General features: G+C 46.4%; 1 protein-coding gene across 1 annotated transcript in view; it reads left to right on the top strand.

Moving 5' to 3' along the window:
• SCLT1 (sodium channel and clathrin linker 1) overlaps positions 1-22,541 on the top strand; it is a 511,633-nt gene that overhangs the window by 89,657 nt on the left and 399,435 nt on the right. Inside the window, exon 4 of the mRNA XM_086962162.1 lies at positions 21,304-21,359. Coding sequence (XP_086818288.1) covers positions 21,304-21,359 — 56 coding nt within the window. The remainder of the gene's footprint in view (positions 1-21,303; positions 21,360-22,541) is intronic.

Here is a 22,541-nt window from a genome sequence, read left to right on the forward strand (position 1 = left end):
AAGGCTTTCAGGAATGTGTTCCTGTACCAGCAATCTGTCTCATCAAGATTTTGGTCCAGATGAATGTATCCTTGGCTGTCCATCTGTCAGGGGTTGTGAATTGATCTGATCTTTATGACCAGGAGCACCTGGATCTGAAGCTGGTTACCCAGTTGAGGTAAGTGGTTGGAAAGAGTTTAAGAGCCCCATGCTCAACCTAAAACTTCAAATGGTAGTTGTCAATTAGGTGGGTTTTTTCACCTCTAGTTGTAGGAAAGTGGGTTAATATTCAGTGAGGCTGGTTAGGCTTCACTATGTAATAATCTCACGGTACCCCAGATAGGTCCTTTGGATTCACACTAATGAATCCCTAGCTCTGTCCTGGTATTGTGGCACAGAGCAGTCAGGCTCAATGAGAGGAACTTGTTAAGCACTTCAGAGTACCAACAAGGACGATAAGTAATTGACACAACCCAAAAGAAATCTGACACTGGTTAATTAGAATAAAGAATATTATTATATAAATTTAGAAACAAAAATGAACACAATGCTATGAATAAAACTCAAAGTTATGAATTTTTGAAGGAAAAATAAATCCATGCATATCACTCTTGCAAAACTTTAATGTTGCTGTCAATGGGAAAATGGACTAGTGACACTTGCAGGTCGAGTTCAATGGAAACCACTGAGGGTGAAGATGAGGTAGGTCCTAGGACCAAGCTCGAAATGTCAGTTGATTTTTACCTGACTCGGAGGGCCTGGGTGCAGAGTTGTCTTGGCTGTCTCTGGTGCTGAAGCGTAGGTTGCTGGTTTTACTGCTTAGATGGAGCTGGTGAGTAAGAGTGTGCAAAATCTCAATATGGGACGACAGAGTCATTGGGTTGAAGATGCTGCAGGGTTTCCTCGAGGCACAGTGTCGAACAAAGATAGTGGTAGCCTGATTGGCCACCGACAAGCCTTAGCCGGTCAAGCTCAATCTTTGGTCACGTTAACGTACTGGAATCCTTGGGAAAATGAAAACCACCTGAATCTTGCCGGAGGTCAGGGCTACTTTCCCCACAATGCACTAGAAAATTTAGTTTTGGTTGATTCCCTCGGTGGGCTTGATGGATAGAGATATATTTTAGATCCGGGTGCGGTTCTTGCAGCAGGCTTCAGGGGACTAGTACATCTTGTACGGGGAAGTTCTGGAGTTGCCTTTGGCTTGCAGAGATGTTCCTCTTCCCCTTGGAACCAGTCTCCGGTCCAGAACGAGTTGCAGTCGTGCAGTTGCAGGGTGGTTGCCACAGGTTCTGTCTTTGGCACCTTTTCTTTGTGCAGGTCCTGAAGTCGCAGACTCTGTTCTCTTCTTTGTCCTTTAGTTGCGAGTCCATCAGATCTGAGGTTCTGTTGCCAGGGGAGCCCCTAAAATCCTTGATTTATGGATGTTAAGGGTGTGGGAGCTAGTAGCCAGTGTGCTGCTAGCCCCAGCGACTAAGCCGCCCCTGAGGTGACCACTTCCTGGGGAGTGTGGCACATTTTCTACCCAGAAGTCTTCCTTCTTTAACTTTTAAAAATGGCAGCAGCCTTCTTTGGCTGTACAGACCATGTAGCCCAACTTAGGGGATGTACGTCTCTTGACGTACTAATTTTCTGGCCTGCCTATGTTGCAAATGTGCCTTGGGCAAAGGGTTGGCTTTTACCTCCTGTGGGGGGGGGGAGCCTTGCTGCATATCAGAGGCAATATGAGCTTTGAAGCTCAGTGCCTTGAAGTGCCACTTTGCTAGCCATCCTGTCAAGGAGGGAGGTGACACCTCCTGCCAGGCAGGGCTTTGTTTCTGGCTCCAGGGAGTGTTCACACTTCCTGGCAGGGGGTTAGATTCCTGTCTTTGTGGCAGCAGCTGCAGACTGTCAGCTACGGCACAGGTAAGGCTGAGGCAGACAACTCCAAGGTAGACACCAGGGTCCATGCCACATAAAATCCTACTTTAGGGAAAAAGTCTGGTGTGATTAAATAAGTTGTCTGATACCAAACATAACACTTTTCAGTGGGGCTTTAATGGAGCTGGGAAAACACCTTTATTCTGAAGTTTTTACTTCTGATTACAATTACCACACATTTTTTACTTTGAGTAGAATGTTACCACACAAGTCTTAACAACTCAAGCCTTTGCCATCCAATTGAGCAATAGGTGGCAGTGTTTCTTTTAGTGTGGCAAGTTTATAAGGCTTAAGATTGGTGTGGGCTAGGGTTCCTGTGTTTTTGGGCTCAGGGCATGTGTTTGTTTCGTCCATATAGGAGCTGGTTTGTTTGGTTGTGATTTGCTGCGTTTTAGGTAAATCTGGCTTGTAATATCCTACAATTTGTTTTGCACTTGTGCAAATTTTGTGAAATACGGTCTCATTATAGAACTCACTGGTGTTATTGAGTGAATTTGGAGGAAATTGACTTAACTTTGGAAGTCTTGGAGGCTGGCACTGTAGTATGGCTTAAAGGTCCATTGTCGACATTTGCTAAGTAAGCATGAGCTTCACTGCCATGAGGCTGCTTTTGCGCACAACACTGCATGCATATATTTCGCAAGACCCAGTTTGTGCCCCTTTAATATGAAAACTATCTACCTACCCCTTCTCTGCTGTGCTCTGAGGTTTAGTCTGCACACGATGCTCAAGGTTAAACAACAATGCCCTTTCTTATTCCGTTCTGGTCAGTCCCTCGCACCTAGACATAACATGCTGCACACAGAAGCACTCCTGGAAATCGTGTGCTTTATTATTGCAAGAGCAACACGTTTTGACATCACTTTGAGAGACACCTTTCCGAAGAGAAGAGCTGTGCATGTCCTGGGATGTGAACATTGCATCTAGGCCTTGAGGTATGGGGGTCTGCTGACAAAGCCCAGAGGTCTTCTTTTTTATAATAAACTATCTCTTACCACGAAGAGGGTGGTTAGGTCGTTTAGTCCTTTTCCACTGATTTTTATAAAATGATATCCCCGTTTGTATGCTATGGTATTTTAAGAATGCTGACTATATTGTGTTTATGCATTTTGCAGTTAGTATTGGCACGTGCACTGTACCATAGAGCGCGTTAGTTGAAATCAACATTTTAAACTATACCGCGTCTCAGAATACTCGCATTGTGGACAAGTACGAGTGAGTGAGCGAAAGAGTGTCTGGCTCCCGCGATTCCCAAAATAGAGTTATGTGTTCTTGGTTGTCTAATCATTGGTAGCTTTGTTGTACAAAGAAAACGAATGAGACATTATAGCTAGTTGTATGGGATTTTGGGTACTAATGTGGTAGGTTGGTACACCCTTATTCACTGAGGTCCTGTTTTCCTGTGCATAGTTCTGTGTATGTGCAGAATCCCCGCAACATGGCGCCACCAATGTTTGGTCTGGTTCTTATCTGCAAGACGCTTGAGTAGTGCTGGTGCTTGTCCACAATACCCTCACTTCTGCCTCCGAAGGCGGCTGTGACGGTGCAACCTCCTATATTGACGTTTTTATAGGTACTTTCAAGCTTGGTTTCTCTCTCCCTTATTTGCCCTTGTTGTGCTGCCTAAGTTGTCCTATATTCTTTTGTGATGGGGCATAATATTGCTATTCACAATCGCACTCCGCTCAGGATTACTTGAGAACATATGGTGCTGGTGTGGATCTGATTTTTGTAGTGGAAGCAGATCCTGCGTACCCGTTCAAGGTATTTTACTCTTAGGTCACCTTTCCGGCAGTGAACGGAGACGACAATCTATTTCATGAATACACCGCTGCGGCTGTTCAGATTGCGTATCAACCTTATCGGACCCTTGAGGTTCCCTTAACAGCTTGGCAACACCAAATTTGGTTTAATGGCGCCATTCCTCACACTTTCACACCGGTCCGCTTAGGTTCTGTCTCAATTGAAGGGGCCACATAGCCGGTTTTGGCTGGGTATGCACCTCACCCGCATGGGTTAACGACAGCTACGCTGCAAGAGCTATGCGTGTTGCATACTTCTCTGATTCAAGTACATAGTGCTGCTATTAAGTTCGTGTTGTGTACTGTCCAGGTGCCTCCACCTGGAGTTGTTGGGCAACCTACAGGGACTGGTGGGGTGACTATCAATCCTGTTATGGTTAATTATGTAATAGGCAAGCGCCCAACAAATAAGGATGAAGTGCCTTATTGGGTTGCGGAAAAATTTGGACATCTTAAAGCTGTTTTCCGAATACCTCTCCTGTAGAAAACACTGAATTCTGACTATCAGTTTGCCTAAAGACTTGATTCCCGAGTTAGCTGATTGTAACACCTGGGGTAAGGTGTTTGCAGCTGTGTATTCGAAGTGTTTCGGCACTCCGTCTGTGACTGTCCTCCTGTCCGTGATTAAGCGTGTTCAAGATGAGCATGGTGCTGAAGCGCCTGTGTAACTGGGTATGCGTCTGATGGAAGTGTTTGACGTGGTGGCTGATATGATCCTTGGCAATGTCAAGGGCGATGCAGTAAGCTTTCAAGTCGCTAACGGCTTGGCTGTAGTCTCTGATGTGGACAAACCACGCAAATTACCAACCTTTATGGCAAAGGCTTATAAAACCATTGGCCGCATTAGTTTGGGGGTTAAACCTTATACTCAAACTCAGTCTCAAACACAGCCGAAGGTTCCATCTGACACAGATGGACGCCCAGTCTTTTCTAAAAAGAACTGGAGGAGCAAAAAAAGGATGCAGCAACAATAAAAGAAGCAAGGGTCGCGTGCTGGTCACATGAAACTTGTGAGTGTACTTATGACTTGCGCGACCACGCGAAAATTAAGACTCCTGATAGATTTCAGGGTTTCTGATCAGCGTTCTCGTTCTTCACAGGACTCATCAGGCTCGCAAGTCGGTGGTGAGGAACGCCAAGATCGTGGCACGAGTCATCCTGTTCCACGGGGACGGGATCAGCCTCGTCAGTTTGACTGCAAGGGGAAGCATGAGGAACAACAATGCTTCTGTGCCCCTTTTCAAAAGAAAAAAGTTGCCGCTTTGACAGCGCGATATGCCTCAGACGGTGAGAACCCGACTGCTGGACTGGACTTGGGCGGTTACCCTGCTAGACAGCGCAGCGGAAGTTACCAAAGTGCAGGAGGCACTGCGTCCTTGTCTGGAAGCGACAGCAACTCAAACTTTCATTACTGAGGAGACAGCTGACACCTGGATAGCCCCCAACCCCCCCCCCCCCAGGATCGGCTGTACAACATGGGTTTTCGTATAGAGGGTGACATTGAGCGTGTAATCACAGGGATTTTTTAGGAGAATTTAACAGCTTTCTATGACATTTTGCTAGCGGAGGCAGATTGGCCCCCACCGTTTGTTCTAGCCGCAGCTCGCAGGGAGGACGTGATACTTCTGAGTTTTTCGCGTTACATCCCCAAAGAGCATGCAGAGGCTTTTGCAGCTGAGTGGGCTTTGGCTCTGGCACTGGCACTGTACCGTAATCAAGTTGGCTGGGATAAAGATTCAGCGCCACATAATATCCCATTGCGGTCTATGCTTCGACCACAACCCCAACATACCATACGGGGGGAAGCCAAAGGTCCCGTTGCTGATATTCGTGCCCAGTTGGAGTATCAAGGAGTGATTAAAACGTGTGTCACCAATGAACAATCCGCTTTTTACTGTATCTATACCTGATAGGTCTTGCCACATCGTTTTTGATTACCAGCATTTGAATTCTCATTGTCGGACCTTTGCGGTACAGAATACCCATAGCTCTGCTTTAGTAGACAGCATAGTTCGTAGAAAATATAAAAAAACACTTGATATTTCCATTTTTTTTAGCCACAACCTGTCCCCTGAATGCAGTCAATGGACCGCATTCACAGCCCGTGGAAAACAGAAAAAATACTGGTGTTTGCCTGTGGGGTATAAAAATAGTCCCGGGGTTTTTGCTGCACGTGTTGTTTCTCTTTTGGGAAGCATGTGGATGATATCTATCTCATAGACGACGAATTATGGCTCATCTGTGCCGTGTTGGGCGCATAATTCTGGAATTTGCGGACTACGGCTACAAATTCAATTTTTCCAAATCCCACATTGCGTGTTATGCGGTGCTCTATTTGGGCTATGAGCTCAAAAATTAAGGTCGGGTTTGGCTCCCCACTTTCTGGAGAAATGTGCATGTTTGCAGTCTCCAACTACCCTGAAAAAACTTAAGTCTTTGCTGGGAATTTTTAATTTCGGGTGTTCTTATATTCCCAATTATGCCCAGCGTATCAAGCCGCTTTATGCCTTGATGCAACCTTCATTTTCAAAAGCCAGCTGTTTTCCGGAACATTCTGCTATTTCACTTTCTTTGCAATCTGATTTGCTTGAATCTAAGTACTTGTTGACGTGTGATAACCACACTAACCTGGTGATACGAATCGTGCCAGGCGCAGTGGGTTTCCATTACTTGACGTACAATGAAGGAGACACAGTACCTATCGCATACAAATTACATTTGTACACCTCGGCCGAAATGCGGTTTTCAACTGTTGAAAAAGTTTTGACAGCTGTGCAAATGGCGGTCCTAAAGGAACGTGCACTAGCATAGGGAAAAAGCAATTTGGTGGTTACACCTTACCCTGCTTTAGAAGCAGTGACAAAGGTTAATGTGCCAACTCAAAGGCTTTGCATACCCGTTGGATACAATGGGCTACTTCCTTGACGTCCCCTGATGTCACCTTTATCTTTGACCCCTCTCTTCAGACACAGGAGTTCTTGCAGTATTAACACGCTCATCCACCTCCCCTGTCTTTGCTTCCTGTGGAGGAGTACGCATGTATCCTTTACACCGATGGTTCGGTGCAACCAGCTACAGCTTCTAAACATGCTTACTGAGTGGCTTGTGCCATTATAGAAGGTACAATGGTGAATGGAGAGTTCAAATCTTCCATTGTGCATACTCAGGCACTGGGAGATTGTAGTGCGCAATTGGCTGAGCTGCGCGCTCTGCTTCTTGCTCTCGAGTTTCCTGATCCAAATGTTTCAGCTTTTATTGTCTGCGACGCTTATTACTGTGTTCAGTCTTTCAATGACAACTTATACTTTTGGTCTCAAAATGATTATCAAGATTCTCGAGTGGTAGATCTTTAACAGCGTCTGCTGCTCACACATAATATACATACTCTTGGCCACCAGCGTGTGGGAGCACACGCTCTTGGGAATTGTTTGGCTGACGAAGCGGCCAAATCTGCAGTAGCCACGTGTTCCGTAGCAGCCGTTACTAGATCCGAAACTAAGATTGATAATGACATTTTGGCAGCAATAGCTGCTACTAAGAAAGGCCTCAATTACTCGCCAGGTTTCCCTTCTAAATATTCTTATCAGTTAACTCCCAAACAAGTTCCTTTTGCTAGAATACCAGACGTTGGAGATAGGCTGATTCCCAACACAGACCGCAAACACTGCATGCATATATTTCGTAAGACCCTGTTTGTGCCCCTTTCACATGAGAACTGTCTATCTTTCACCTTCTCTGCTGTGCTCTGAGGTTTAGTTTTCACATGATGCTCAAAGTTAAACAACAATGCTCCTTGTTATTCCGTTCTGGTCAGTCCCTCGCACCTAGACATAACATGCTACACACAGCTGCACTACTGGAAATCGTGTTCTTTATTACTGCAAGCTCAACATGTTTTGACATCACTTGGAGAGACACCTTTCCGAAGAGAAGAGCTGTGCTTGTCCTGCGATGTGAACATTGCATCTAGGCCTTGAGGTATGGGGGTCTGCTGACAAAGCCCAGAGGTCTTCTTTTTTATAATAAACTATCTCTTACCACGGGGAGGGTGGTTAGGTCGTTTAGTCCTTTTCCACTGATTTTTATAAAATGATATCCCCGTTTGTATGCTATGGTATTATAACAATGCTGATTATATTGTGTTTATGCATTTTGCTGCTAGTATTGGCACGTGTACTGCACCATAGAGCGCGTTAGTTGAAATAAGCATTTTAAACTATACCGCGTCTCAGATTATTCGCATTTTGGACAAGTACGAATGAGTGAGCATAAGAGTGTCTGGCTCACACGATTCCCAAGATAGAGTGACTTGTTCTGAGTTGTCTAATCATTCGTAGCTTCGATGTAGACGGAGAACAAATGAGAATTTTGGGTACTAATGTGGTAGGTTGGTACACCCCTATTCACTGATGTCCTGTTTTCCTGTGCATAATTCTGTATATGTGCAGAATCCCCGCAACAGCACTACCCTACCCTTAGACAACTTGATTTGATTGTAGGTCCATCTGAAATGTACCTGAATAACCCATTACCATATTTAGAAAGATGTAATCTACAGAAATCTAAAACAAAAAGAGTGCCTGCAGGTAAATATTTAATTACCCCTTGCGGTTTAAATAAACTCCACAAGCAGATTTTTCTTGACTCTTGTTCTGTGTCACTTCAATAGTCCCTTTTCACTTTCTATAAATATTCCAGTGTGCAGGGGCTTGAACATATCTTTTTACAGAAAGTAGAGCACTTTGAAACAGGACAGACGATCACACAGAGAATGCTTCATACAGGTAAGTTTACTTTACATTCTATAACAAAATCAATACATTTACAGTACAGAAAGAGAAATAGTATGCATGGTGAAAATGTGTGTGTTTGTTTGCGTAGTAAGTGTACTTTTAATGTTAATGGATGTACAAGCATGGTAATGGCATGCATGGTTAAATATGCGATGTAAAGACGTGCGTAGTAAAATCACACGTGGTAATGTCATACAACCATGGAGCTGGCCACCTTGGAATGCTCATGTGTCAGCCCATGTTATCCTGTGGCCTCGAGCACTTATAGTAGCCTCTAATGGAAGGAGGCTACTATAGGGACATATAAGCTTGCATTTATATTTCCACACTTTTCATATAATGCACCCTGGCTCTTGGGCTCAGGAGGCCTACCTTAGGGCTGACTGACAAATATTTCAAATAGTGCTATGACCTTGCCACCTCAACAAACAACTCTAGTTCTACACCCCCACCCGCCAGCGCCGGTCCACCAGCCTCACCCTCTCCACCGTCCCGTGGATTCGCAGAACCACCACCGGAGGAAGATGATTCTCCTACCTGGCAGCCAAGACATGGAACTCCCTCCCCGCACACCTACTACTTACCAGGGACTTATAAGGGGGTTAAAGTCTTTGCCAGTTGGAGTTAAGAATTTGCATGCATCATATTTTATGGAGCAGACACTGGATCCTGGTTAGCAGGCTCCACTGCACTTTCAGAGTCTATAACCATCAGCATTGGAGAAAACAAATGTGGGCGTGACCATACAAAAAGCTAATTTTCCTATATGACTCCCCAGCCCCCAGACAAAAGCTAATGAGAAACTAACCTCCATCCCGCTAGGTCACATCATCTAAGTGGAAGAACCTGGAAGAAAGCCATCTGCATTGGCATGGTCACTCCCAGGATTGTGTTCTACTGTCCAGTTCATCCCATGTAGGGAAATGGATCACTTGAACAACTTGGGGTTCTCTCCTCTCATCTGCATTAACCACCTGAGAGGCATGTGGTCGGCTTCAACCTTTAAGTGAGTCTCAAACAAGTATTGTCGCAGCTTCCTCGGGGACCAAACCACAGCAAAGGCTTACCTCTCAATGACACTCCAATGCTGCTCTCTAAGGAGTAGTTGCCTACTAATAAAGGCAACTGGTTGATCCTGTCCCTCCTCATTTGTTTGTGACCACACTGCCCCAATCCCATGTTCAGAAGCATTTAGGACAATTCGCTATTTTCAGTATTCTGGTGCTTTTAGGACAGGTGCGCTGAGCACATAGCTTCTTTCAGGGTGCCATAGGCCTTTTGGCATCCAGTATTCCAGATGACCTTCTGTGGCTGCTTTTTGGAGGGGAGCTCAGTGAGAGGGGCCACAATGGTACCGTTACCTTTCATGTGCCTTTAATGGTACCTAGTCAAGCCAAGGATAGTCCTGACTTGAGTCTGAGTCTTTGGAGCCTTCCAATTCAGGATGTTGGTGTGGATTTTAGGTTGGAGAGGTTGTACTTGTCCTCCACCCACAAGGTGGCCCCTGTACACAATTGAACTCTGCCCTATTTGACACGTACCTACCCTGATAGTTAGGCCTGCCTGCTGCAGAGCCTGCAGTACTTCTCTCAGGTGGAACAGGTGATCCTCCTAGGTTGCACTAAATACAGCAATATCATCTAGATATGCTGCACTAAAGTTGTCCAGAACTGAAAGAACTCTATTTGCCGACTTTTGTAAAGTGGCAAGAGCATTTATCAACCCAAAAGGGGGGGGGGTGGTAAGCAGCTCCGGTCAGTCGAAGAGCCAGGTTTTGAGGGTCTTCCTGAAGCTGTGTAGAGAGGGGTCGCGTCTGATGTCAATCAGGAGCTTGTTCCAGGTCTTGGCCGCGATGTAGGAGAAGGCTCTTCCACCAGTTCTGGCTCTGCAGATTTGTGGGATTACGGCGAGGTCGACAGATTGGAGGTTTCTCTTGGGTACGTGGAAGGAGATTCTCTCGTTGAGGTATTGGGGTCCGGTGTTGTTGAGGTATTTGTAGGCGTGAGTGAGTGTCTTGAGGGTTACTCTCTTCTTGACGGGGAGCCAGTGGAGGTGTCGCAGGTGGTGGGTGATTTGTTCTTGTCGAGGGATGCTGAGGAATTGTCTGGCTCCAGTGTTCTATATGGTCTGGAGTTTGCGGAGCAGAGACTTGTTGATTCCGGCGTAGAGGACGTTTCCATAGTCCAGTCTGCTGGTTATGAGTGCGTAGGTGACAGTCTTTCTTAATTCGGGGGGATCCATTTGAAGGTCTTGTGAAGGAGGTGGAGGGTGTTGAAGCAGGTGGAGGCGACGGCGTTGCCTGTTTGGTCTTGGAGAGGGAAGAGTCAAGTACGATGCTGAGGTTCTGGGGGGAGGTGCCTGGGGTTGGACAGGCTGCCGCGGGCGGTTGACCACCAGATGTTGTCCCATGTAGTGGGGGAAGGTCCGAGGACGAGGACCTCTGTCTTCTCCGAGTTGAGCTTCAGGCAGCTGCTGCTCATCCAGAATGCGACGTCCTTCATTCCTTCCTGGAAGCAGAGTCTGGTGGTGACAGGATCCTTGGTGAGGGAGAGGATGAGCTGGGTGTTGTCAGCGTGGGAGACTATGTTGAGTCCTTGCTGTCTGACGATGGCAGCGAGGGGGGGCCATGTAGATGTTGAAGAGAGTAGGGCTGAGTGACGATCCTTGAGATACTCCGCAGTTGATCTATGTGGGTTCTGAGTTCTTGCCTGCATTCCGCTTGCAGTTGTGTAGTAAGAGAGTTTGACAATGCAACGCCCTCTCCTAAACCATTGTTTGGGTTATTTGACAGTGGGTTAGGGAAGGGTTCACTTTCCTCCTCTTCGCCTCCATCAGTGACCATGGACATGGTCATGTCAGCCCTTTCTTGGTGTGGTTTAAAGTTGATTTGTATGGAGTACTCTGTGAGGACTCTTAGGGGTGCCTAAGTCCACCAGGTAGGTGACTTCCACTTTCCTTTCCAAGATGGGATCCCACCCAGTCCACTTGTCTGGAGGGTCCTGGGAGCCACAGGCTCCAACACCCACACCAATTTTTCTCGTTGGTACTCAACCAGCGCTAAAGTTTGGTCGTACCAGAGCTTCATAATCTCTTGGATGGCCTGCAGATTCTTGCTTTAATTTTTCATATGGTCAGCCAAACTAGAAAGCAGGCTCAGTACTTAGTTCATTATATCAAGTTTGGGGTCTTTTAGGGGGTTCTCCCAGTCTTCCCTGACCAAACCTAGGGGACCTGTTAGAAATTGTGGTCTGTGGCTGGCAGTGGTTTGCACACTGTCCAAGCAGGTACCCTCACTCTTGTCAGGGTAGCTAAGTTACACCCTCAGAATAACCTGTGCTCACCCCCATGGCAGCTTGGCAAGAGCAATCAGGCTTATCTCAGAGGCAATGTGTAAAGTATGTGTACATACACACACACTAACACAGTGAAAACACCACAAAAGTACTCCACACCAGTTTAGAAAAATAGGCAATATTTATCAGAATAAAACGGGACTAAAACAACAAAAATCCAACATACACAGACCAAGTTACACATTTTCAAAGATTAAATGCAGTTATAGTGCTTAGAAACACAATAGCTCCAACTGGGGCTATACAATGTGCTTGATTAAGTCGAATCCAACAGTTCAGGGCAGACCGCAATGAAACGCAGGCCGGCTACAAAGTCTCACGGACCCCTGTTACAGTAACTTGGAAAACCATGAAAAACAAAGATGTTGCATGGTATTGGTGAGGTGAGGCATCATTGGAGCCGGTGCGGCTTCGGTTCCTTACTGCTACATCGGAGGTGATGCGTCAGTTCCTTACTGATGCAGGGGAGGTGATGCAGTATTGGTGGTGTGGTGTTGGATCCTTACGACGGTGCGAGGTCGATGAACCTCGGAAGGACAAGCTGGAAGGTGTTGACTTTGGAGAACCTTGGTAAGTAGGATGTAGAAAGCAAAGTCCAATCATTTCACTCCCAGGACAGAAGCAGCAAGACGCAAGCCAACAGAACAAAGCAAGCATCAAATCGGCAGTCACTCCTGACAGCTGTCCAGCTCTTCTTCCTAGGAGAATATCCTCAACCCAGAAGTGTTCTGAGTAAGTGGTGGCACAGGTCCAATACTTAACTGGTTCCATACACACTCCAGGGGATGGAGACTTCTTTGTGTGAGGACAGACACAGCCCTATTCAGATGTCGATGTCACCTCCTCCCACCACTGTGGCTCAGAAGGCCCATCAGCCTGGTGATTGGACATCAGGATATGCAGGCACACCTCGGCTCCCTTTGTGTGACTGCCTAGAGTGAATGCACAAGCTGGCATCTTTACCCACTCTATGGATAGAGACAGAGTTGCTGCAGAACTCTTCAGTAGTTTAGCAAAAGGGAACATGGTGGGTACATCATTACATAGTGGAAACCAACAGCGAAAAGAAGGACTCAGGGAGAAATTAATTAGATTAGTCATGAGAGGGGTACAGTTTGCAGGTTGGCAAGGACAGAAGTATAACCGAGATGTATTGGAGGACGGCAGACCTGAAGAAGTCGTGGGGAACACCCTATAGGGCAAAACATGTGTTGGCTGGGCAATATAGAGGAAAATAAAGAACAAAAGAAAACAAGCATTTACAATGCAACGGTTTCGCCTTTGGAAAAGTTAGAGCTATGGGCATTGTAAATGACAACATTTTTATTTATGTGTTGGCTTTGACAACATAAATAAATGGCATTGTCATTTACAATGCCAATAGCGTAATCTCTCGCAAATGCGAGACCTATAGCATTTGCAATGCAATAGGTCGCGTATTTACGCGAGTTTGAGCTAATGATATTGCAGATAACAATGCGTTTTGTTTATGTTTCAAAAACCAAAACATAAATATAAGGTCTCTCACACTGCTGTCTCTCACACACTGCTGCCTCTCACACACCATGCTCTCCCACACACCATGCTCTCCCTAGAAGACTCACATTGCTGCCTCTCACACACCATGCTCTCCCACACACCATGCTCTCCCTAGAAGACTCACACTGCTGCCTCTCACACACCATGCTCTCCCACACACCATGCTCTCCCTAGAAGACTCACACTGCTTTGTGCTGGATAGTGCGAGTTGATAGCCTGTAGCTATAGGAACTGGTTACTTCTAGATAGGGAGCAGATGTAGCGATCTGATAGGTTTGCTTGCGCAGTTAATTGTTGGCTACAGAAAACTGTAAGGAGGGGGGGTGGAGATGGTATGGCCAGAGTGTATAATCATGGCACTTAAAGTACTGGACAAACTGTGATTGAGTTAGTGTCGATGGGAAGCATGAATCGGACAGAGCAATTATTTTTGTGCAGCGCGGGACATCACGCAACCCACCCCTGCAAACGACGGGAGGGGGGGGCAGGAACGGGAACACGGACAGCGGGAGGGGGGGCAGGAACGGGAACATGGACAGCGGGAGGGGAGAGGAGAACAACATACGAGCACACAACACCCCACTGTATGGGGCTCTTCAAACTGAGCACACACCCATCAGAGTGGCAGAAGGTGAACCCAATGGGACACAGTGTAACACACACATATAAAAACACACAGGGACACACACACATACAAATGCACACACAAACACACTATACCCCCTCACGCCCTTCTAAGCGGCACAGAACAGCATCCACTATTTGCACTATTTTTCTAGAAAAGTGCTAAAGTTTGGAATTATTGCTTTCACTGAGCCGGTAACCCTTTAGTATTCTTACACTTAGTATCATGATATTAGCATAACACTACCTTGCACAATCTAAAGCTCTTTTAAACAACACTGCGGGAGCAATACCTATTTACAAATAAGTCCCTAATGTTAATCTTGGCACAATGCACACAAAAAATCTTATACGGTGTCAAGTTGACCTGGTCTTTCCAGTCTGAGATGTTTCTTTAGAAAGCACCAGACATAATTAGCTTTAGAAGCACCTTCATTTGATGGAAAGACTGCAGTTTTTACATTTTATAACTTGTTACTTGCGATTCTCGGACGAGCTGCTGAACAGGGACCCCTGTTAGGGGTTTAAAAATGGATCCTTTCATATGGCAGCTGTGACTTTTTTACTGCAGTCCCTCTGCCCGCCGGGGGTAATGCTCTCTGCAAGCAGCCCGCCTTCTGGAGCCAGCAGTCAGATGTGTGCTGCTCCGCCTTCACTCTTTTAATTACAACAGAGCCTTCCGTGGAGATCTGTGTAGGTCACGGGAGAAAAACATAAGTTCCCTTCTTGACTGATTGTGTCTGACCTCGGCTGTCGAGCTGATTTCATTAACCGTGCCATTCATTAGGCCGTCCCAACCGACCAAGCCACGGATACACACAATGGTCTGGCCTGACAAATCGACAAACATTAAATGCATGTTGCAGACCCACGCGTTTAGTAGAGTAATGGCTACGTCACCTAATTAATATTTATGAGCACTTTCAATGCATGAGGCACTTTCACCATCGACAACTTTTCTTTCATTTCCTCTTCATTGACTTGTGACGTAGCCACACATTTCTTTGGGTGGAAAAATGATACTTTTTGTTTACCGTATCGGTACATATTTATTTCTAACAAAACATGAACTTAATTGGGACATTCTAGCAAATTTCTTAAAACTTTTTTTTTAATATAAAAAACTACGCTCCTTTAATACTGTGTCAAAAGACGTCACAAGTTAAGGAGGGTGCGCTATATGCAGTCTACCAAAGACCACACACCGGTCAAGCGGGCGCCGGGATTCTAAACCAGGCCTTCCGGTGTAGACAGTCTAGTCATTAAACGACATCTGCTTTAACGGGATGTGACAAATTAATTCTCCTGTACCTGTTCATTTCACATTGAGACATTTTTCATTCTCGCACTAAACTAATAATTGTCGAGCCTGTCCCGGGGGACAGAGATGTTCATTTGTGGCGCGCGCCCCCGGGCAATGGATGCGGAGAATAATTGGACTTTGTGTCTGGTCGGCCGCTGCGATAGAGAGCGGGGCTGGGCCACTGATAATGAATAGCCCGTTAAGGGGCTGACAGCACCGTGATTACAACCAAACGCGCCTCTTGCCCTCTCTCTCGGTCGCAGAGATCAGCGATGACAAAGTGTCTCTCAAATACAGCGCAGCAAATGGGGGCTCGGGGCTTGCTTGAGGGTGGTGTGGCTTAATATTGAAGTGTTGGGCGGGGTTATCCAGGAAACTAAACGGGTGCATTTTGGAGGAGGACGAATTGTTTAACTTAAAAAGTGAAAATGCTTTTCTCTCTCCTTTGTGTACCCCAAACCCGGGAGCCCCAAAGTGCCACGTGCGTAAACACAAGGCATTTTTCATATAACCAACAGTTTTCTTTCGATCACACCTAATTGTTGTTCGCTGCTGCCCGCGAGTCGCAGACGGTGGAAGGGATCGCATGAAATCCAGTTAGAGCACATTTGTTTCCATCTGCCCGCAAATGCGCGTCTTACACGTCTGTGCATTAATAGGCTTAGGGTCAGTAATGCGAGCTGCGGCCGGGGCGCTGGGCTGCGCTAATCTGCTCTGCTGGAGCCTGGAAGCCGGGCAGCCCCGGGGTGTGAGGGCACTGAGGAAGGCCCGGTGCACGAGGGCACCGGGGAGACGCTGGTGCGCGGGGGCACCGAGGCAACATAGTGTCTGCTTTGAGGCAATGCTAGGGCACAAGGGCAAGTTCACAGGGAGACGATGGAGGCTAAACAAAGTATAGAAAGTTCTCCCCTGCAGCTCGCCCCCTGCTCTGTCTCTCCCGGGGAGGGCTCGGACTGCTCACCGTGCTCAAGAAGAACGAGGCAACAATGAGGAAAACCGCAAGCACCAAAAAAAACAAGTCAGGTCCCGGGCCGGCAGCCAATCACAGCGCGGCCCGGGAAATGACGTCACAGAGGTGTCCCGGGCCGGCAGCCAATCACAGCGCGGCCCAGGGCAAAGGGGCGGGGCTTAAAAAAAGTCCGAGAAACGCCCCCGAATCGCGTTTTCAGGGGAAAGCGTGATTGACAGCCTCTGTCTCCCAATGGCTAGCGTCCATTTATGGAGCTAGCCAATGGGAAACAGAGGCGGTCCGAACATCCCTACTGTAGACAAAAGTTTTCGATGCCCCTCGCCAGGTCGAAACCTAAAAAGAATCTTACAAATATTGATCAGGTACGTTATTTATTATTGGGTTATGTGTGTGCTTTGGCATTGAATTGTTTTGATGTATTTAGAGACAGGCAGAGGCACAGAATAGTAAATGTTAGAAAATGCCAACTTTCTAAAAGTGGCATTTTCAGACCTGCAATTTAAAAACCAAATTTGTTAAAAGATGTATTTTTAAATTGTGAGTCCAGAGACACCAAACTGCAATTTGAGGCACCTATCTGTATTCAAACAAGAGGCAAGGTAACCCTGCAACCCATCTCCTTCTGAGGGTTTCATGTAAAGCCCATTATCATGCCCTTCATGCTTTTGTTGACTCTCTGAACGTATAGATCACATTACATTTATCCCACATAGCTTTTACATATGCAGACATGAAATTGGCCTCTCATTCGGAAACTACCTCCTTAGGAAACCTCACTCTGGTAAAGATACCAAAAAGGGCCTTTGCCACTGCAGTAGTAGTGACATTCCTGAGGGGAATTGCTTCTGGGTACCTAGTAGCATGGCCCACTACTACTAGCATAAATCTATTCATGGATGCAGTTTAAGGTAAAAGGAGACCAACAGTATCAATCCCTACCTTCTCAAAATGAGTCCCTTGGTTTGGGGTCCCTGGTCTCAGTGTTTAGGAGCCCATCTTCCCGATAGATCTTGTGCCTTCCACTGACATATCCCTGGTCTTGCCTTTCAGCCTGCTGCCTAGGGCCTTCAATAGTAGAACAAGTATTTTGCCCTTGGCATATGTCCTCTCAATAGAGTCCCCCTGTCCCCAGTAGCTATGCCAGTTTAGGTCAGGCTAGGCTACCTCAGATGCTGTTCCCTCCTAAGGCACCAGGCGTCTCCCTTGGGAGAACTCTTCCCCTGATCCTGTGACTTCTTTGAAGCTGACTTCTTGCCCTTTATCTAGCTTTGACATTTTTGGTTCATTATTCTAGGCTCCAAACTCCCATGACTTCCCTGTTGAGCTGTCTGTCAACTTCTGCCTGACCCATATCTTCGTAATCCGAACTCTCATGGACCTTGACATTTAGCTGTGATGGACTTGTTGCAGTGGGGAACATGACGCCATCATCAGAGTCCCCAGTCTCCAGTAAATGGACCGGTGGCAGTGGCTGGACTCTGCTAGGAGACGTCGCCTCTGGCGTCAGCGTACACGTTGACATCCTGAAGTGTGTATAGGTATACTTCATCTTGGGAGAGCCTTCCGTCGACGGGGTGGTCGTCGATGGTGGGATGCTGACGGCCACAGCAGACTTCTCTGTCGTCTTCACCGACGACAATGTCGTCGACGACGGTGGTTTCTTCGTTGACGGCAGTGTCGACGGAGGCGTCGTAAACGTTCTTTTGACAGGAATAATAGATGTTATAGACCTACCCGATGACGACTATGTTGAAGTAGATGTCGTCAAGGTGGTGAAGGCAGATGCTATCGACGTAGAGATGGTTACTGTTGACGCTGTCACAGGCATGGCAGAAGACACCAGCACGGGCTTCTTGAAGGTGGGTTCCTGAAGAGGAGTCTTAACTGCCATGGTTTTTGGACTACCCTCTGAAGACTTTGGCGTCTTCTTTTGAGGTGGCATATTAGACGGACCTGGAGATGTCTGTCTCGGCCTTTTAGAAGAGGAGTGTGAGCTCCTGAAGGAACACTCGCTCTCACCTGAAGAGACTGTTTGATCCTTGTCCTTCAGTCTCTGAAGCCACAGAAGCAGGCGTCCCTCTCTGTCTTTTAGAGTCTTGACAGAGAAAGTGCGGCAGACCTTACAGTCCTTGGCAGAATGGTCAGGGTAGAGACAGTAGAGGCAGTCTTCATGTTTGTCATCTACATGCAGTCTCAGCTTACTACATGAGGCACAAGGTCTAAAGAGCCCTTATTTAGGAGTGGTAGACATAGTAGACTCTAGCCCTCCTTCACAAGAGTAAATATGAAGAGAAAAATATGGAATAAATCCAGAAATACCAGAAACCTGAACAGAGCTCAGTGGAGACTCCCTTAGCACGACGTGCAGTAGAAAATCTGAGGGACTAGGGCTCCTTCCAGGAAGGTTCTAGAGGGTGGTAGTAGGTGATTGGCTCCTGGCCAAAGTTTGGTCCTTTTTTACAAAAGAACTCAGATAGGTTACTAATGTGAGGCCTCCGGCCTATTAGTGTATATATGTCTTTATGACATTACTATTTTTATATACCGGGGACTCCCACCCCGACGACGGGGAATGATTCAGGCATGTGAATCTATGAAAGATACCAATACTGGATAACTGCAGTTACAGGTAAGTAACGCATTTCTTCTCCATGCATGGAGGTATGACTGCCAGGGCTTCTATATTCACCCCTACCATGGACACTAAGATAGCCTTTGTGTAATCTTTGGCCTCACCACCGGGGGACTATCTGGGGCATTCAGAATCCCCTTTTCTTTATGCCCAGGCTGATGACGGGCATGGCATATCCCAGCAGCCTTTGTTGTGACCCAGTTCTTACCCTGATACCCCTTACTTTTGGACTAGGAAGATTCTCTGGGCCCACGCTCATGTGAAGAATGTTGGGGGCCTTTATAGAACTCCTCCTTTGTATTGTTGTGGTTGCTCTCATCTTTCCCCTGCTGGGATGCCTGAGCACCCTTTTCCTGGTCATTCTCACCCTGGGCCCTCTTGAACACCCTGGTTCTGAACCATTTGTCAGCTATGTTCCCCAGCTCTTAGGGAGAAGACAACTTGGAATCCCCCAAATACTGATTAAATTTCTCTGTTGTTCAATTAGTTAGAATGTGCTTTTTCACAATTAAATGATATAGACCATCATAAGTGTCCACCTCATTACATTGTATCCAACCTTCTAGGGCTTTGACGGAGGAGCCTACAACCATGTCTGTTTTTTATCTTTATGGGTGTCTCTAAACTTTATTGTACTCTTCAGTGGTGTGTCCAAACCCTTCTATTAAAGTTTCCTTCATATACTTGTAGGACCCGACCACATACTCATTTAGGGTCAGAAGGATATCTCTTCCTTTGAATGAGAACAACTCTCACAGTACAGAGCCACACTGCGGATGACCTATCCTTCTAATTTTGGCAATCCTCTCAAAGGCAGCAAAACATTTAGCAATGCAATCACTAAACTTGGGGACAATCCCTTTGGGGATTTTGGGGTCAAATGTTTACTTTTGTTCTCCTTTTAATTTGCTGCCACCATTATCTTTGAGCTTTAACCCCTTGCATGCGGCCGCGATTCTGCGCCTGTGCGGCAAAATCGCAAGTGGGCGGGTTTATGACGGCCCCCAGCCGTCATCAGCACACCAGCACCGTAGTGCATGACAAATGGGGGCCATCATCAGCATGCGAGGGGTTAAGCCCATGTTGACCCTTCTTTCTTCTAGGGCTAGTCTCCTTTCCTAGAGTTGAATCTTTTTCTCCTCTAGTGAGAGGAGGTCAAGCTCTCCGTCAAGGCTTACTACCACCTTATCAGTAGGAGTTGCTTGAGTGACTTTCATCACTTACCCCTGGTGAAGACTGGTCTGAGGAGGGGTAGAGTGTTTTGGTCTTCACCTTCTTCCGCATCATCTTCTTCTTGGGCCAAGGCATCATTCTCAACTTCTTCTGAGGAACGGCCTTCCCTCACTAACTTTTTCATCTCATGGGAGCTAAAGGCTCTCCCATGCTGATAGAGGCCAGGAGGATGAAAGTGAACCCCTCCCTGACTCACTGTAAAAACAAAACACAGGATGGGCCAGATGAGGGTGTTGTTTTGTCTGACACTCCTACTGCTCAACACCATTCTGACTGCAGGCAAGTCCGTCAGTTTGCTGAGCTCTTCTCTTTGACCCCTGGTCAGACAACATGTTGTACCCATGATGTAGACACTGGTTACAGCTTCTTTTTCAAGAACAAGATATATAGATGTCAGACTAAGTCAAAGGTTGCAAGACTGAGGTCAGCAAGATGCTAGGGGTGATATAACCCTGTGACAGTCCGTGGGCTTACCGCTGTCATGACTTGTTGGTCACCTGTCTGGCAACTGACCCCTTTACTCGATGCTGTACCAAGAGGGAACTCCATCCGACCTTTGACCGGCATCAGCAACCACCTGTTGTGTTTTGCATCTTTCACCATGCAGCACCGTTTCAGTGGTAAAAGCAGGTCTCCCGCGGCTCTCGTTCAGCGCCAGGGACAGCCAGGACAACTCTGCACCCGGGCTCCACAAGCCTGGTAAAAGTGAACTGACTGTTGTGGCTTGGTTGTGGAACCTCAATCACCTTTACCCTGCAAGGGTACCACGCAACTCGACCTGCAAGTGACCGACTGTCACTAGTGTTTTTTCTCATTATTCTGTCATATGTCCCGTGCAGGCCCATTGTCGTTTTCCCTTTGTTAGCATGAGCATGTTGCAGACTGACCTCTTCATTGTGCACGTTACTCTACAAACAGATTTTGCTTTGTGCCTTTGTGTAAAAACTACTGTCATAGACATCACAACCTTTTCTCCTACTGTACAGCTGATGTCACTTGAAACCCCCTAACGATGAAACATATTTGCTATTGACATCTACTGTTATGTAATTCTGTATGTTTCAAGAGAATGTGAACCTTACTGCAGATGAAATTGTAATATTTAGCAGTGTTACACGTGTTGAAAATCAAAGTTTTTGTTTTTTGCTCTTATAGGCACAGATGGGAGAGATGAGGCTTAAAGTGGAAAAAATCACAAGGGAAAATGAAAGGTAAGTTTGGTGTGTTTATGTTTACCGTGTACCACCACCGTTTCAAATGTTTCTTGAAAAAGCTTGCATTTTATTTCACTATAAAACTTAACACCTGAAAGAAACTCTTCTCTTGGGTCAGTGTTAAAATGCTTAATACTCCGATTACTTTTGTTATGTTAACTGTTATGTTAAAAATATTTATCAAGCGCGCGTACACCAAGCGGTTTCATGGCGCTGTGAGCAGAGAAAAGACGACATAGACAAGACAGTTGGCTTACTCGCTTGCCTGGGAAAACAATCAGGTCTTAAGCTGTTTCCTGAACTGTGCATAGGGAGTCATAGACCTCAGTTCCGCAGGAAGTGGGTTCCAGAATTGCGGGGCCAGGACTGCAAATCTGAGATACCCCATGATTTTTGCGTTTGAATGGGAGAGTGGGTAACAAGTTCAGGTTGGAAGATCGCAATTCCCGAGAAGGGATTTTGTGCTGGATCCTTGAGGAGATGAAAGCTGGGCCATTCCCGGTGAGGGCTTTAAAGATGTTACATCCCAGTTTAAAGGCACAGTTTTTAGCCACCGGAAGTCAATGTAGGCTCTTCATCAGAGGTCTGACGTGATGGTATCTGGGTTGGTGATAGATTAGCTTTGCCACTTGATTTTGTACCAACTGCAAATTATGTAATTGATAAGCTGGAATACCCACATATAGTGAGTTGGCATAATCTTTGCGGGAAATTACCTATGCAAGGATAGCCAGGGTCAAGGCCTCAGTGGTCAAGAATCTACTGATTTTCCGGATTCTACGCAGGTGGAAAAAGCAAGCAGAGACCACTGAGATAATCTGGGCTTTCATGGATAGATCATTGCTGATCACAATCCCCAAGCTCTTATGGGAGCCTGCTAAGACGTGGGGGGCTACCCAGCAGTGGGTGCCAAAAATGTAGGATTCCATGGATTAGCAGTTCCTCCTGTTAGAAGCAGCTCGGTTTTTTCGGGGTTAAGTTTCAAATAGTTGTCATTCATCCATTCATTGATAAAGCACATGGTGGACTGGAAATTGGACCCTGAAGAGATGGAGGAATTGATGTCAAACACCAACTGAAGGTCGTCAGCGTAGTTAAAAGTTTCAACCCCTCTTTCACGCAGAGACCGAACCAAAGATATTTAGTACAGGTTAAAAAGAAGGGGTGAGAGGGAACCCC

Source organism: Lissotriton vulgaris, chromosome 3_1 (genome assembly GCF_964263255.1).
Source record: "Lissotriton vulgaris chromosome 3_1, aLisVul1.2, whole genome shotgun sequence".
Lineage (NCBI taxonomy): Eukaryota > Metazoa > Chordata > Amphibia > Caudata > Salamandridae > Lissotriton > Lissotriton vulgaris.